Consider the following 14,522-nt stretch of genomic DNA (forward strand, 5'->3'; position numbering starts at 1 on the left):
CAGACAGGCGTGGGGGTTACACCACCGGCAGCGGGACTACCTCTGCTGCACCCATACAAGACCTTTCACATCCACGTTGCTCCCTCCTGCCCTTTCACACCTAAGACTCCCAGGCTTCGCCAGCCATCCTAAAGTATCAATTAAGCAGCAACACCGAAAAAACAAACCAGGTTGCTAAGCAGCAGGCAGGTTTTCAAAAAACTCTTTGTTTATGTTCACTGGGTTATGTTCCCAGTTGTCTTCACCTGGCATAACTTCTCGTTACCCCTCCCACTCCCTGCCCTTGCCCCATCCCAGTGAGGCGACACAACCAGCTGACACCGCAGCAGAACACGGTTCTCGCCTCTTTTCATTCTTAATGTGATGCTCAGCAGAAGCTGCTGTGGAGGCGAGACCTGCCTCCCACGCCGCTGCTGCTCTGCCAGAGCAGAGGGCTCCTGAGCCATCCTCTCCTGTGGCCAGCTCTGGGCTAGCAGCAGCATGGAGGTTGTTTCCACCCCTCTCAAAGACTTTGCAAGGGTCAATCCCTTCTCCAGGCAATTAAGCACAGATGAACTGAGAGCCTCAGCAACCACCGAGATGCCAGAGCGTACCCACCTCTTTGGAAAGCCGAGTGAAAAGGTCACCTCCTCGGAGGAAATCCAAGATGAGATACAGCTTCCCCTCTGTCTGGAATGCTGAAACACAAGCCGGAGCAGGAATCAGAGCCCTCCGCTGAGGGAAGGCTCCATGGTGTTACATTAATCACTTAAATCCCAATGGCTCCAGTTGTGCAGATGCCCTGCATGGTTACTAGGTTAAATGCAGGTAGGGCTAATTATGTGGGGTAAATGAGATAGCCTGTGCCTGATGTTGAAACGGGAGTTCAGCAGCAGCACTCTGGCACTGCAGAAAATCCTCATTTTAAGGGGGGGGGGGGGGGGGCTGGTTCCCTTTCAGTCAGTGATGCCCTACTGAAAGGGCTCTTTTCCTGAGAGGCACTGGTCACTTTACAGGGAAAGAAGCTGTCCTTGCCTTCCTCAGAGTCAGAGCATCAATCCTGCCAAACTCTGGCTTGACTAGTTAACTCTGCTTTCTCAGTTCCTCCTGATTTAATGTTTTAATCGCAAGGATTTGATGTTTAAACCTCTTCTCCCAGCCTATGCTCTGTCCCCCGCATTCAATAGCTAGAGCAGGCATGGGACCAAAGACCATTGCAGGAAAGGATTTGTGTTAAGGGGACTGTGAAAGCTCCAGAGCAGCACGACCATTGAGGGATGTGGACTGGTCCAGGCCTCTTCTCCATTTCAGAAGTATCTCCGGAAGTCTGTTAGGGACCATGAGAGACTCTCAGCATCCTCTAAGCAGCTTCTGCTGGATGCCTCATGCTCATCTACCTGCTTACGGCAGACATGCCTGCAGTAGCATCTTTCTTTATTGTGCTTAGAAGCAGTCAGTGCCTGTTCGAGCCTGCAGCCCCTCTCCCAGTGTCCCAGCTAGCTCCATACTCACCATAGTGGAGTTTCACCACAAAGGGATGGTTTACATCAGCCAGGATGTCCCTTTCTATCTTTGTCCTTACTCGATCACGCACTGTGGGGAGAGAGGGGAACAGCTCAGACACAGCAAAAGGCACACAGTACCCCAGTGTCAGCCTTGCCAGCCTCAAGCCCTTTAGTACCAGGCAGCTCGAGCCAGATCTTTTCCCACCTCCATCACTGCAACAAGGGGTTTTTACAGGTGGAGAGAAAAGGAAGCTGTTAGGCTGAGATAAGGATACACCCCTCACACCCCCACCCCACCCCCGATCACCCTGGGGCCAGCAGTGACTACTGCGAGTGCTCTTTAAGACAGGGAGGATAAAAGCATCGCAGTACAAGTCTCCTACCTTTCAAGGTTGCCTTCTTGAGCACTTTCATGGCATAGAGGTGGTTGCTGTCTGGCGGTGTTATTTTTCTCACCAAGAAAACCTGAGGCAGAAGAACACCACATTTGCCAAGCACTAAACATTAGCAGCAGGAGTCGGATGCCGCTCAAAGTGGCAAACCTCACGGTAACGCTGCGAAGCAGCTGGCCATGGGACTGGTGAGAAGCACTCCACGTGAAACCCCATGAGGTTTTCAGGAAAGTGCTGTGTGTAGACTCCTCTCACCCCCTATCTCCAGCCACTGCAGCACCTGGGCCTTCATACTGCACTTTCCTCCCCTCCTGTCTTCCACACCTCTTGCTCACTCCTGCAGTTCCTGTGGGGCTGGGGCTGATGCCTGGGAGCTGTGATTTGAAGCGCTGATGCTTCAATGTACTGCAAAGCCTCCTGGTGACTTGCTGGTTTGACAGCCAGATCAACTCCTCGTTATTCAGGTCCCGCATCCTCTTTGGATTTTTACCTCCTTCCCTTCCCTGATGTCCCATTCTACCTGGTTTGAGGCAGCCTCAGAGAGACACGACCTTTCTTCTGCCTAAAGCCACTGCTACATTTGCCCAGAACAGCACGGAGCCCTGTACAAGCCCCCACTGTTAGCACTGATAACTGATTGACATGAAGCTGATTTAATGTGCGAGCAGATGGTCTGTAAGAGACCTGGATTATTTACACATTGAAATAGGTAAGAGTTACAGGCTACTTCCTTCCCCCTTCACAGAAGGGAAACCGGACCATAACGGGGGCCAAAACCAGTCCCTGGCACACAGCATCATTTCTGAGAAGAGAGGAACATGCCTGAGTCCTCCGAGTCCTCAATTCAACTGCCAGCCTGGCAGCCAGCTAGAACGCTGCAGGAGGAGGTCCTTCTGCTCTGTGGGACACCGACACTTACGAGCAGGATCCCACTCCTACCCTCCTGATCATCGGGAAAAAGGATTACAGGGAGCTCTGGACATACAGGCTGGCCCTTAGCAGAAGGCATCACTATGGTTGCCTTTCAGGTTAGAAGCAACCATTTGCTAAGTGGGCTCATCAGTCAGATTCTCACGATCTGGTGGGAACAAGGAAAGCGGTTTCATTGGGGACAGTCCCTTTTGTCACCATTTATCTGGCATGACACATAGGAAGAAGTGAACTCACCTTGCCGAAGGAGCCCTGTCCCAGCACCTTCAGGAGCTCAAACTGTGAAGGATCTGCCTTCTCGGAGCCTTCCTTCACATGGTGCGTGATGTTGATTTCTTTCACAACACCTTCGCCCTGAAAAAGAGGGGACACGGCTGACTGGGAATACACTCCTGAGCAAGAGAAAGCAAACCTTATTGGATTAAGGAACCAGGATTGCAGTTAAAGCCTCACAGGAACCACATCTGAGAGAAGCATAAAAGTTGGTGCTTGTCACAGGTATCTCCTGGCTTCAACATCTGGAATAAATAAGACATCGACAGCTCACAGCAGGCAGCCTTGGTGCAGATCCTGTGCTCTCCCCAAAGGCTCCGCTCCTTGCACCACAGGTGTTGCACTTCTTTGAACTGCATTTCAGAAGAGCGCTTGAAAAGCACCTTCCTTTTTAAGGCACTCGTAGCAAAAACAGGAGTGTTTATGCCACTAAAAATCCCACAACACAAAAATACAGCACTGTTGTCAAAACACGGCCAGGGCTCGCAAAAATCAGACATGTTGGAGCCCATCTGCTCAGCAATCTGAGCAACTCTGCAACATAAGTCTTAGTGCATCTTCAGCACATACAGATGATGCTTTAACAGACTTGAGCCTTCAAGAAGATTGAGGGGAAGCCAAGGTCTCTGGCACATGTTTTGTTTAAAACACATTCTTTTATTTAAAAAAAAAAATCAAGAAGAAAAAGAGATTTAATCAGCAGTATCTACAATAAATTCAGCAACGAAGCTAGGCCAGCGTACGAGAACAGCCACAGACCCTGGGGTGATGCTGAAACACCTCCTTTCCCCAGCAAACCCTGTCCATGCCCAGGGCTCAGCCCAACAGAAACCCCTTGTGCTGCTTTCTGTTTGCATCCCCAAAATAAAGACTTTTTATACTGCTCGTCTTCCAGCTGTGCCTTTCCCTCTACTTCTCGTCATCATACCTAGGCAGTACATCAGCACTCAGGTTTCCTCCGAGACTGAGCTGCTGACGCCCCTCTCCCACCCGACCATAGGGAGAGCCCACAGGGCAGGCTGGATCGACTGCCCACTTCTACAGACACGGATCTTACTCCGGCCAGAACCCCCTCGCAGCTGCACGCCTTGTCAGGACAAGTCCAGGCTTCTTGGCACTTCAGTCTCACGCTATCCAGTGTTAGAGGCAGTCTGCTTGCTATTTGGACCTGCAGGCCAGCAATTAAGTTCCAAGGGGCATTAAATTCTGTTGCTCTCTGACCCTAGGGCAGATGTGGCCATCAGAAAACTGGAACTGCTATTTCATTTCTCCCCTTGCAGAGCCGGGGCGGGGTGGGGGGTGGGGGGAGGGAAAGCTACGCTTTGTTTTCTGAAACTACTCAGATACTTGGTCTGGAACTCACCTAATCGAAGTAGCTTTTAAAAACAACAGGAACCAGGTTTGAGGCTCTGCCTCCACTCTGCACCCCAGCCCACTCCCCACCCTCCCAGCACCTTCTTGGGGAGGGCAGCCTGGCCAAGTGCCCGCGGATGTGGTTGCCTACCTGCAGCGAGCAGCCTGCCCTCCCCGCTCTCACGCTCGGCTTTTCTCTAGATTAGGAGGGAGCTTTGTTTCCATGTCAGTAGCTTTGCTCTCTCCAGATCCTCCATCACGCAGACACAGCCCTAGCAGGGAAGCCCACACTTGCAGCACGCACAGCCCCAGCACGGGGAGAGGGCAGGGGGGCAGGAGCTCCCTGTGTTATCCTGCCTTTTGCTGGTCTCGGTGATCACAGACAAGAAAGATCTTATAATCCCCGTATCAAAAAGTTTTCATGTTCCACATGATCTCCCAGCTTAAATCAGCCACCTTACACTTCTGGTTTCGTTGGGAGCTTAGCCTGTGGCGCACAGCTGTGGGTTAGGAACAGCCTCCCTCTTCTAGCCAAGAGCCTGAGCAGGAGTCAGCCAAGAGGTCTCCTCCTGCTAGTCCTTCCACCTTGTCCAGCTCTCCAGGGAGTAACCCCACAGCAGGGAGCGACCTGGGGATGGGACCAGTGGAAGTTGTATGTTCTTTCCCTCCCCTGCATCTTCATGAAAACACGAGAAAGAAATTGGGTCTACACAGCATCAGCACTTGTACAACCACGCACGTTTCACCCTGTAGCATCACACACCTATGCAGAGAGGGACATTTAAAATGAACTCCTGTATCCACCTCCAAGGCACCTGGACCCAGCCTCCTACCACAGCAATTCAGGAGCTGCGGAGCGATGTGTGTTCACAGCTGTGGGAATTCTATGCCTTAGCCAACAGCAAGACACAGTGTGTGTTTAACTGCAAGTCGTTTCAGCAGCCCAAGCGGCATCTGAAGGCAGGCAGGGATTCGCATGCGCCGCCTGCCAGCCAGCCTGCATCGCAAACACTCATACACACCAGCTAGACCAAAAGTGGCATCAGCAGAGACACTGTTGACAGCTTTCTGAGAAAAGCTTTGAGATGCCATTTGGTGTCTTGCTGACACAAGGGAGCTTTCCTCCCATGGACTCATCCAGTAACTTGCAATTCAACCATGAGGACTCTGGTGAGCAGCTCCTACAGCCTGTTGAGCAGCACACCAGAACACATCTCCAGCACAAAGCACCTGCGTGCTGCCCAGCTGCAGCACAAAGCAGCTTTGCTTGCATCAAGATACGTTTCTTCCAATAGCACCATTAAGCAAACTAACTCAGAAGGCAGAAAAAGCAAAGCAAACCAGACTGCTCCGAATATCCATCTAAAGCATCTAGATGAGCAACCAGTGAGACCAAGAGAGGCAAAGCGGCAGTACTGACCGGGCTGGAGAGCTGGCTGGGGGCAGGCAGCTGCAGGCTGCAGGGCTTGGCTCGATGCTTCCTCTGCAGCCAGAGTGCAAGGAACGCGCAGATGCGAGGAAGTTTAGGGTCCCTCTCCATTCTCCCATCCCGATCAACATCGCACAGCCCCTGTAATCGCCACCCCTGTGAGCTGCCGGGGGAGCTCGGCCAGCTCCTGGGGATCAGGGAGGCTCCCGCAGCGCTGCATGGACACCCCACGCTCGAGGTTGCAGGATGGAGGAGATACAGGTGGTTACAGCCCAGCTGCATATGCGCAGTGGAGACAAGCGACTCGGTCACACGGAGCAGGTTCACGCTCCCACTCCCCAGCAACAGCGCTTGTGGTTGGGCCTTTTTTTTTTTTCAGTTTTGCTTTAAAAAAAAAAAAAAACAAACACAACAAAAAACCCCCTCACAGCTCATCGTTCCCATTTTCACATTTGGATTCCCCAGTTCAGACAAGATGCTGGCAGAGAACATACATGGTCTAGTTAAAGTGATTTCCATCAAATACTGCATGAATCTCATGTCAGGCCGTGAGCTTTGGGGGCGTTTCCACAATGAGGGAATATTTTGGAAGCCACTTACTAAAAAGGAAGAGAAAAACTCATGAGCCCCCATACAGAAGTCTGACAGCACCTTGGAAAACTGCACATCTCTTTGCTCTCACACTGGCACAGGGATGATGGCTCACCCATGATGGCATTCAGGGTGCATCGATCCCATGGGCAAATTCTCTGGCATCACGAGGATTTGCATCTAGTCTGTTGCTTGCTTTATGCTGCACAAGAGCCCTTGTCCTGCACACTGGAGCTACCTATGAGCCACCCTGAGAAGTTCCATGCGAGGTATTTTTATGGGCATTTCTGATGCAGACAGTTTCTGGACCCACTGCTGCCTGGATTTATGGGCAGGACAGAGAAAAGGTATTTTGAGCGCTTGTTCTGCCTTCTTCCCCTGCCAAGCCTGCCCCCCTTGACCCTTCCTTTGGGTCAGGACAGATGTGTTCTCTGCAGCAAGACCCCAGAGAGTGCAGGTAAGAAAGAAACCCCTTGAAATGAGTAAAAAGACACCCACGCACCTTTGCAATTAGAACTAACCCCGTCTCAGCGCTGATTTCTGAATTTCTCCCGAGAGTGCAGAGCATGAAAAGAGAATCTTGGTTTGGACCCAGAGAGGCTACTTATGACTGTCTTGTCTCCTCCACCCCCATAATGCGCTCTTTGAGAACCAATAACGAAAGAAACAAATGACTTAATATCAGCGAGACAGCTGGTCCCAGCTCCGCAGAGGGAACCTCAATAGCTGATGAGGTCCAGAGCTGGAGCAGCACGGAACGGCACCGTGCAGCCACTGGGCACAAGTCTCCGGGAAAGTCGGCTCATACTGACACCTCCTTCATTCTGCCACAGTCCCCGTGAAACAGAAACCCTGTCCGCAATGTGCCGCCCAAAGATGAGCATCACTGCTTCCAAGGAAGCGTTGCCTTGCTCAGTGAAGCCGTGCAGGAGATGCAGCCAGCCAGCTCTCTGTGTGTGGGCCCGGCAAGATCTGATAAATCTTGTCCAGACCGACACAATTTTGCATGTTGTGTTATCAGGCACTCGGCGCGGGGAGAGGAGCCTCAGAAAAGCAATCAAAAACCCCCACGGTATGTCCACGCACCTAAAACGCTGGAGCGCCCGCCCCAGCAAGCTGACAAGATCAGAAAGCCACAGCAGACATAAATGACAGCACGGAAAGGGGTTTGGTGTGGGGAGGAAGGAGGAGGAGGATGAAGTCAAGTCCAGGATGTCATGTGAACAAGTGAGTAATAGCTGCTTTCTGCATTAGCAGTCCCACCTAGCTGAGCCAGGCTGCCGGGGCGTGCTGCGAGGAAGGGTTTGCTTCTCAGAGAGGTCCCTGCGGGCTCTGCTCACACCCTCGCATACGTGGGACGACCTGTCGTGGGACAAAGTGTAACTCAAATGCACGCGTCCCCCCCAGGTGCACATCTGCGTCTCTTACCTTGTCTGCTGAGTCCACGAGCTCTTTCTCTATCCAAGTGATGTCTGATTTGGCCTGTGGGACAATAAATAAGTGTCAGCACAGAGGGGCTGTGATACTCTGCTAAAGTTTTCCCAATGAACTTGTTTAGCAAGACCAGGAGAGCTGGTTACAGTCACTGGTGGTGCCCCCCCAGACATCTCTCCTCGGGACACGATTCTGAGCTGCGTTGGTGGCTCCAGCTGCTGTTAAAGGCTTTGATACACTCTGACGGGCGGTGGAGAGGGACACGGCGCCGGCACTCGGTGACGTGTATTCCCCAAGAATCACAGCACCACCACCAAGGAGAGAGAATTAATTTCTGGTAGGTTGATTAATGTTGAGATCAGATTTTACTCTCAGCTGGACAAAGTCCAAAAGCATCTGTTCCAGCAGCGGTGTGCTGGGTCTGCAGGGAAGTCAGGCACCCCCGGCAAGGAGAGGGCCTCTCTCCAGGGGCACGATCCCCGTTTCTAAAGCAACCAGGAGGAACATATTCAAATGCCAAAACTCACCACATCCCTCGAGGGCAGGGCAAGGCCAGCCCAGCTGCTCTGACAGGTCCCTGAGCAGCATTAGAAATGTCAGTTTACGCTGCCTCTGGGGCCAGATGCAATTCTGTGAACCCTTATATAGGGAGAGATGCAGAAGCATTTAAAGGGAGCTCAGAAAAGTGCTGCTCAGCTAGGATACAGCTCCTTCTCCCCCAGAACCTCAGGCTTAAGGGAAGAAGTAAGTTTTTGCAAGGTCAGCAAGTTTTTCCAAGGTCAGCCCCCAAGCCTGCTATATGTCAGTGAACGTACACAGATTTGCTATCACATCTAGGTATTCTTCCACCTGTGTTTTAGATAATGACCTAAGTTTGAATAGAAAAATCACACACACACCCCCCCAAAAAAAAATCAAATCAGATTTGAAACATTTCCTCCGAGAGGTTCAAATCTTTGGCTGCGACAAAACTCATGCGACTGCAGACAGAAGGGATCTCAAGAGAGACTCAGGCTGTGACTTCTCTGGTGTCTTTTCAAGCAGTTTATCAGCATGATGGAGCCTGTGGCACTGGCAGGGCTCTTCGGTGCCAGCAATGTCGACGAGGTGGGAACAGCATGAGGCAGAGCGACCTGAAAACGGGATGGGAGCTCCGGGGAGGTAAGAGAAGAAAAAGCAAGCCTTGAGGGAAAGGAGGAGTTGCATAAAGCCAGCGAGATCAGAGTTAAGAACTAACTGATTTTTAGCTCCGGAAGGACTGAATCAGATCGGAGGGGGCCCGTGCAGTCACCTCTTCCCCTTCCTCCCCCCCGTCGCTTTGTCCCTGCAGAGCAGCCAAGGTCTCTTTGGGTCTGGGAGAAGGTGGCTGTCCCGCCGCCGCCGTGGGAAGCGATGCCTGGGGCAGCTGGCTGGCACACCCACCAAAGCTACAACTAAACCCCTTCCCCAGCACCCAAAAGTGATGATGGAAACCTCAGCGGTCGCCCCCCTACCCGCCCCGCTGGGGATCACACCCACCCGCAGGGAAAGCAGCTTCCTCATGGCTCCTCCACTGCACCAAGCCCTGCCTTGGATGGGGATGGACTGAATTTGCTCCCACAAGCACGGGTCTCTCTGTCGGTCCACCCTCCCAGCACAAGACACTGCTCCTGTGAGCTACCAGCCATCTTCTGGCACCCACAGCCTCACGGGAGGCCATTTTACACCGGTTCCTGCACCGCTGGGAAATTATATTTGCTGTTCCTGGAAAATAAAAGGTCAGGTCTGAGCCCAGGAGGTCCCTCAAGTCAGAGGAGGAGAGAACTTCAGAACTTCCCAGTTGCCTGAGACCTGCACAGATGGCTTAGTCATCCTAGGTCAGGGGCTGGGGACATACATACAGGGTGGGTTTTTTTCCAACATGAAGTTCAAAATACAAGTCCTCCTGCATACTTTCCCCCTTTTTGAGGAAGGATTTTACAAGCCAGAAGCCAAGAGACAGGTTTGTTTTTGCTCGCGTTTTGTCACTTTGCTGGTTGAGACCGTCACATCTAAATGCAAGGGGGAAAAAAAAAACCCTGCAAGAGCTTGAAACAGATTACGCTTTTGGCATTTCGCTACCTATTCATCAACAACTAACCAGAAGCTGTTTTAATTTCTGTTGCTTCAACACATGCTCTGGTCCCAAAACACTCCCAAATTCTGGCAGCACCTAGGAAAGACACTTCTTAGAAAGCAGTTTTACCATCAGAAATGCCTTTTCCAAAAGAGAAGTCATTAATTAAAACTGGCTAAGGTCTGGCTCTCTAAGGTCAGGCGATGCACCAGCTTCTTGCGTCCTGCAGAAGAGACAGAGCACAGCGCTGTATGCAGAGCAGATATTTTATCAGCTAGACACTTGCCTCCTGGATCCTTGGCTTGCTGCGAAAGAGGAGCCTCAGCATCTCCAAAGCTTTGGGCTGCTATTCTCCCATACTTTGCAAGCTGGCTTCTGAACTTAGAGCTCTCTGCAGCACCCAGACCAGCACGAGAACCCCAAGTGTAGTAGTTACGTCACCGGGATGTATTTTGGGAGTTTTCGCTGAAAGGAAACTGCGGTTTTGTATGTGGAAATTGCATTGTGTGGCGATGGCTGCACAATACCAGCAGCCAAATGAAAACACTGGATGGCTTTACGGGTGCTTAGGCATGGCTCTGTCCATCAGCAAATCTCAGCAGGCTTTTCAAGAGGATCAGTATAGTCCCCCATGTCACAGAAAGAGCAATTTCAGTCACTACACGCGGCAGCAACCAGCAATTGAGAGTCTGCGCCGCTTTCTTCTCCAAAGTTACACCGCCCTTGCTCTGAGCAGCACAAATGCTGTCCCTGTAGGATCAGCTGGATTGCAGCTCCCCAGGGAAGGGGCCGGGAGGAGGCAGCTTCTGCATCCTTCCCTGCTTTGTCCCTGCCCCACACCAGTCACCGCTTGGTCATCTGCTGCATCAGGTCTTTGGGGTGCTGCTGCCGGGCCCCACGCGAGGGCTGCACCCTGACATCTCACGGGAGGGTTGCACAACACTGCCCGCTGGCTCCAGCTCAGCTCCTGCACTGTGACGCTGCCCCGTGCCCTGCTCCTACGCACCAAGGGATGCCTTAACGGGGCCGGGCTGGGAAGGAGATGGGAACCGGCCAAGTCAGGCAGTGCAGCCACAGGGAGCGGAGCAGAAAGAAGGACGTGAGCCCTATGGTTCTGAATCAGTTCTCTCCCAGTTTCTGTGTTTGCAAGGAGAAGAGAGCCATGTGCTTACTTCCCAGTTCCCCTCAAGAGGCCATCTGCGTTTCATCTATGCAAAACAGATGCCCTAGATGGTTTCAAAAGTTACCCGGCTGTTTCACCAGTGTCACTGCAAGGTCATTTGCTGTTCTGCAGAATCCCTTTAGCTGCCCCTACTCTGTATCTTCAAAGAGTCACAGTTCCTGCCAAACTTCTTGCCAGACCAATGCAACTTCTGCCACTGTTAAGCTGCTTAGTGCTGCCCTGGACCGCAGCATTCGCACTGTGCCAGGCTGCAGCTGTGTCGACACAGAGCATCCCCATTGCTCTTTCCCACTCCTAGAGCCCATTTGCCGGCAGGGATCGCTCCCCCCTCAGTGGTAGGAGGCACGAGGCAGCTCGAAACAGTTCTGCGCAGAGAAACACAGAAGCTGGAGCTTGTGCTTGGGCAGCTACAGCTCGTGCAAGGAAAGCAGCTGCAGGAGGCAGGCATGCTTCAGCATGAGACGGCATGATGCAGTGCCCCGGTCTGTGGTCTGGCCACTTTTCTGAGAAGTTTTCTGACCTGTGTGTTAACATGGACACCCAGAATTGCATCCTCACCCTGTCTCGCCTTGCCAGGGGCCTGGCTCAGCCTACCTGCCCCTTTTGACCCCTAGAAACACTGCTTTGAATTCCTGAGGCTCTTCCCAAGGAAAACAGCCACCCTGAAGCCCCTCTGCTAAACCCAGAGACCACAAACCAGCCTTGGGCAGAAGCAGAAGCCATCAGCTCTTTGCTTTCAGATGCAGTTAACGGCCACAGAGGCAAAGGCTGCTGCAAGAGTGCAAACCCTTTTTTGCTTTGCTGTCTCTGCTCCCTAGAAAAGTGACTGGAACCAACCAAGCGGGTGACAATCCCAATATAAGGTGATAAATCTAAAGCAAGAAGCACAAGTCAAAGGGAACTGCGCTGCAGGCAGCTGCGTGTCAATAGGCTGGTTCTGAGTCTAAGGGCTGAGGCGAGGGAAGAGCCTTCCTCCATCATGCTTCCAAATCATCCCAGGTGAGTTTGATGCTTTTAGGGCAGAATTAAGTCACTACTAGGCATTATTCCGTATTTTTGAAAAGCAAAAGGATGGTGACAACAGTGGGTTTGCCAGTTCTGTTCTTCCGTTCCTATACCCCTGGGTCCTGGAGAAGTGAGATGATGCTGTCTGAGCAGCAGTGGGCCAGACGCTGGCACTGAAGTGCCAAGACCCGTTTGTAAACTCTGCGTGAACCTGCTGTCATTGGCACATCAGTCCTAGGAAAGACGATTCCCAAATCCATCAGTGCCAGACACAACCGGTTCCCTGTGCAGGGGTTAAAGATGCTGTAATCCAATTCTGTGCCAGCAGGCAGGACTGTTGGGACTAAGCTCCAGCAAGCCCCAAGGTCAGCTCCACAAAACAGGACATTTGCCAGCCCTATAGATTTAAACCAGAATAGCTAGGGAGTGCCTCTGCCTCCTGCTGGGATCCAGTTACATCCCACAGAGCACTGGAACAGCACCCGGGAGGGAAGGATCAGGGTTTCATAAACAGGAAGGCGATGGTGTGAAGAACTGCTGCCTGAAGAGAGACAGCTGCTGGCACGTCAACACGCTCCAGCAGTGGGACCGGTGCCCCCACGCTGCCCAAAGGGCTGTCCCCACAGATGTACAGCTGCTGGCCAGAAAACACTGGATGGAGAAGACCTCTGACCGCACGGCTCGTGCAGATCCTCCCAGTGCAGACCGCTCCTGGGTACCAGCCTCAGGAGCTTCACACTCCTGAACTTTTGCATGAAGTTATTTTATGCAACTCACTCCAGGGCAGTAACAGCCCTGCAGAGCAGCAACTCCCGCTCCGGAGGGAGCTTGACATAAATGGGAAGCAAGAAATGCTGCAGCTTTGCAGAGGAAGCGAGTCTGGAGTCTGATTTTTGCTTAGAGCAGAGCGGCAAAGGCTGCTCTGTCTGGAACTTTTTTTTTTTTTAGAGTGGTGGTTCTCAAAAAGGGGAACAAACAAAGCGCAGAAACCTCGGCAGCCACTGCCTCCCCTCCTGCAAGGGCCTTATTTGGGCAAGCCTGGTGGCTGGTCTCATTTGCAACCAAAGAATTGACCAGAACCACGCGTACTTTTGCCTGCACTGCTTTGGTGAACCACCTCCAGTGCTCCCGGGAGCCCCCCGTCCTAGCCCCAGCCTGAGGAGTCCTGTGGGATGCTCGTCCCTGAGTGGCACCGCTCTGCCCCGAGCAGAGACATCTCACAGCCCTGCAAAGTGAAGGGCTTCGGCTTGTGGTACCCGGGTCTGAACGGAGCCACTGGCCAGCACGGAGGATGGGCTGGACCAGTTCAGAGAGGTGGGATGGAGAGAGGGGAGCTGTGCCGCCAGGCAGAGCCATTTTGACACGAGAGGAAGTGCTGCCCACAGCAACGAGATGGTTGTATCAGCAGCTGCAGATGTTAACTCGGTTTTTTGCCATCCACCGACTTCCAGGAAAGCAAGGCGACACGAACTACCCCCACAGGAAACCTGCCCTCTAAGCAATGCCTCTCAAGAAGCCTGCAACTGCTCCGGGACCTCTCAGGAGCTGAGCGATGTCACCACAGACCTGTGCCGCACACACACCCTACACGTGGCACAGTCACCGCGCCAGCCCACCGCCACTGCTGGGGCTTTACTGGGAGGGGAGAGCAAGAGCTAGGTCAGTCAGCTACTGACCTACAGGTGCTGCTACTCCCTGTTTACTCAGGAAAGGAGTTGTTTCCTGGCCTGCAACTCACTACTGCCCAGAAGAGAAGTTGAAAACAGAAGTCCAGCCAAGCAGAACATTTGGCGAGATCGTACCAATTTCATTCAATTGCCGAAGTTCAAAAAACACACGTGGGAGAATGTAAGTTTCACTTTATCTAATTCAGCAGGCACTGCAGTATCAAGGTTGGATTCAACAACTAAGCACCAAAGCAACCTCTCTCGTGCTTACACATACCACACACACAATTAAGAAAAAAATACTAATTTGAAACCTCAAGCAGATTTAAAAATCTCTCCACCCAAGAGGAGTTCTCCCACACACGTTCCATCGGGTTTAATCCCAGCCCGTGCTCCCTGGGCCATCCAGCTCCCATAGCCCCACCGCCGCTCTCCCTCCCAGGGATGAAACCTTGTGGGCTCTGCTTTTCCCACTCCAGCATCATCCCAAACATCACCCATCCAGCACCACTGCAGGGATGCCTGCTCAAATCAAGGTCTGACCACCATTCCATTGCATTCCATACCACAGGGTTACTTTTGCTTAGTAGGTACATGCCCCCATCTGCAAAAAGCCAGGGAGAAAAGATGTGAGACCTCTCACTTGAGCTCCTCAGCCACTTCCAACCACACTCAGAGCAGGAAAA

The 14,522-nt window shown here is 52.4% G+C and overlaps 1 protein-coding gene across 9 annotated transcripts in view; it reads right to left on the reverse strand.

The window, feature by feature from the left end:
• Window positions 1–14,522, reverse strand: part of RPS6KA1 (ribosomal protein S6 kinase A1) — a 41,425-nt gene that overhangs the window by 10,449 nt on the left and 16,454 nt on the right. For 3 of the 9 annotated variants that reach the window (XM_055799473.1, XM_055799474.1, XM_055799479.1), the window contains 5 exons: window positions 7,881–7,934; window positions 3,044–3,160; window positions 1,868–1,949; window positions 1,492–1,572; window positions 598–677 (listed from right to left, as the gene is read on the reverse strand). In XM_055799473.1, the coding sequence (XP_055655448.1) occupies window positions 598–677; window positions 1,492–1,572; window positions 1,868–1,949; window positions 3,044–3,160; window positions 7,881–7,934 (414 nt within the window). Of the gene's footprint in view, window positions 1–597; window positions 678–1,491; window positions 1,573–1,867; window positions 1,950–3,043; window positions 3,161–5,852; window positions 6,154–6,954; window positions 7,036–7,880; window positions 7,935–8,032; window positions 9,347–9,404; window positions 10,210–10,267; window positions 10,421–14,522 lie in introns of those variants that run through there. The other 6 variants (XR_008746441.1, XM_055799472.1, XM_055799475.1 and 3 more) reach the window with 5 other exon arrangements.

The sequence above is a fragment of the Falco peregrinus genome, chromosome 3, assembly GCF_023634155.1.
Source record: "Falco peregrinus isolate bFalPer1 chromosome 3, bFalPer1.pri, whole genome shotgun sequence".
In the NCBI taxonomy this organism is placed as follows: Eukaryota; Metazoa; Chordata; class Aves; order Falconiformes; family Falconidae; genus Falco; species Falco peregrinus.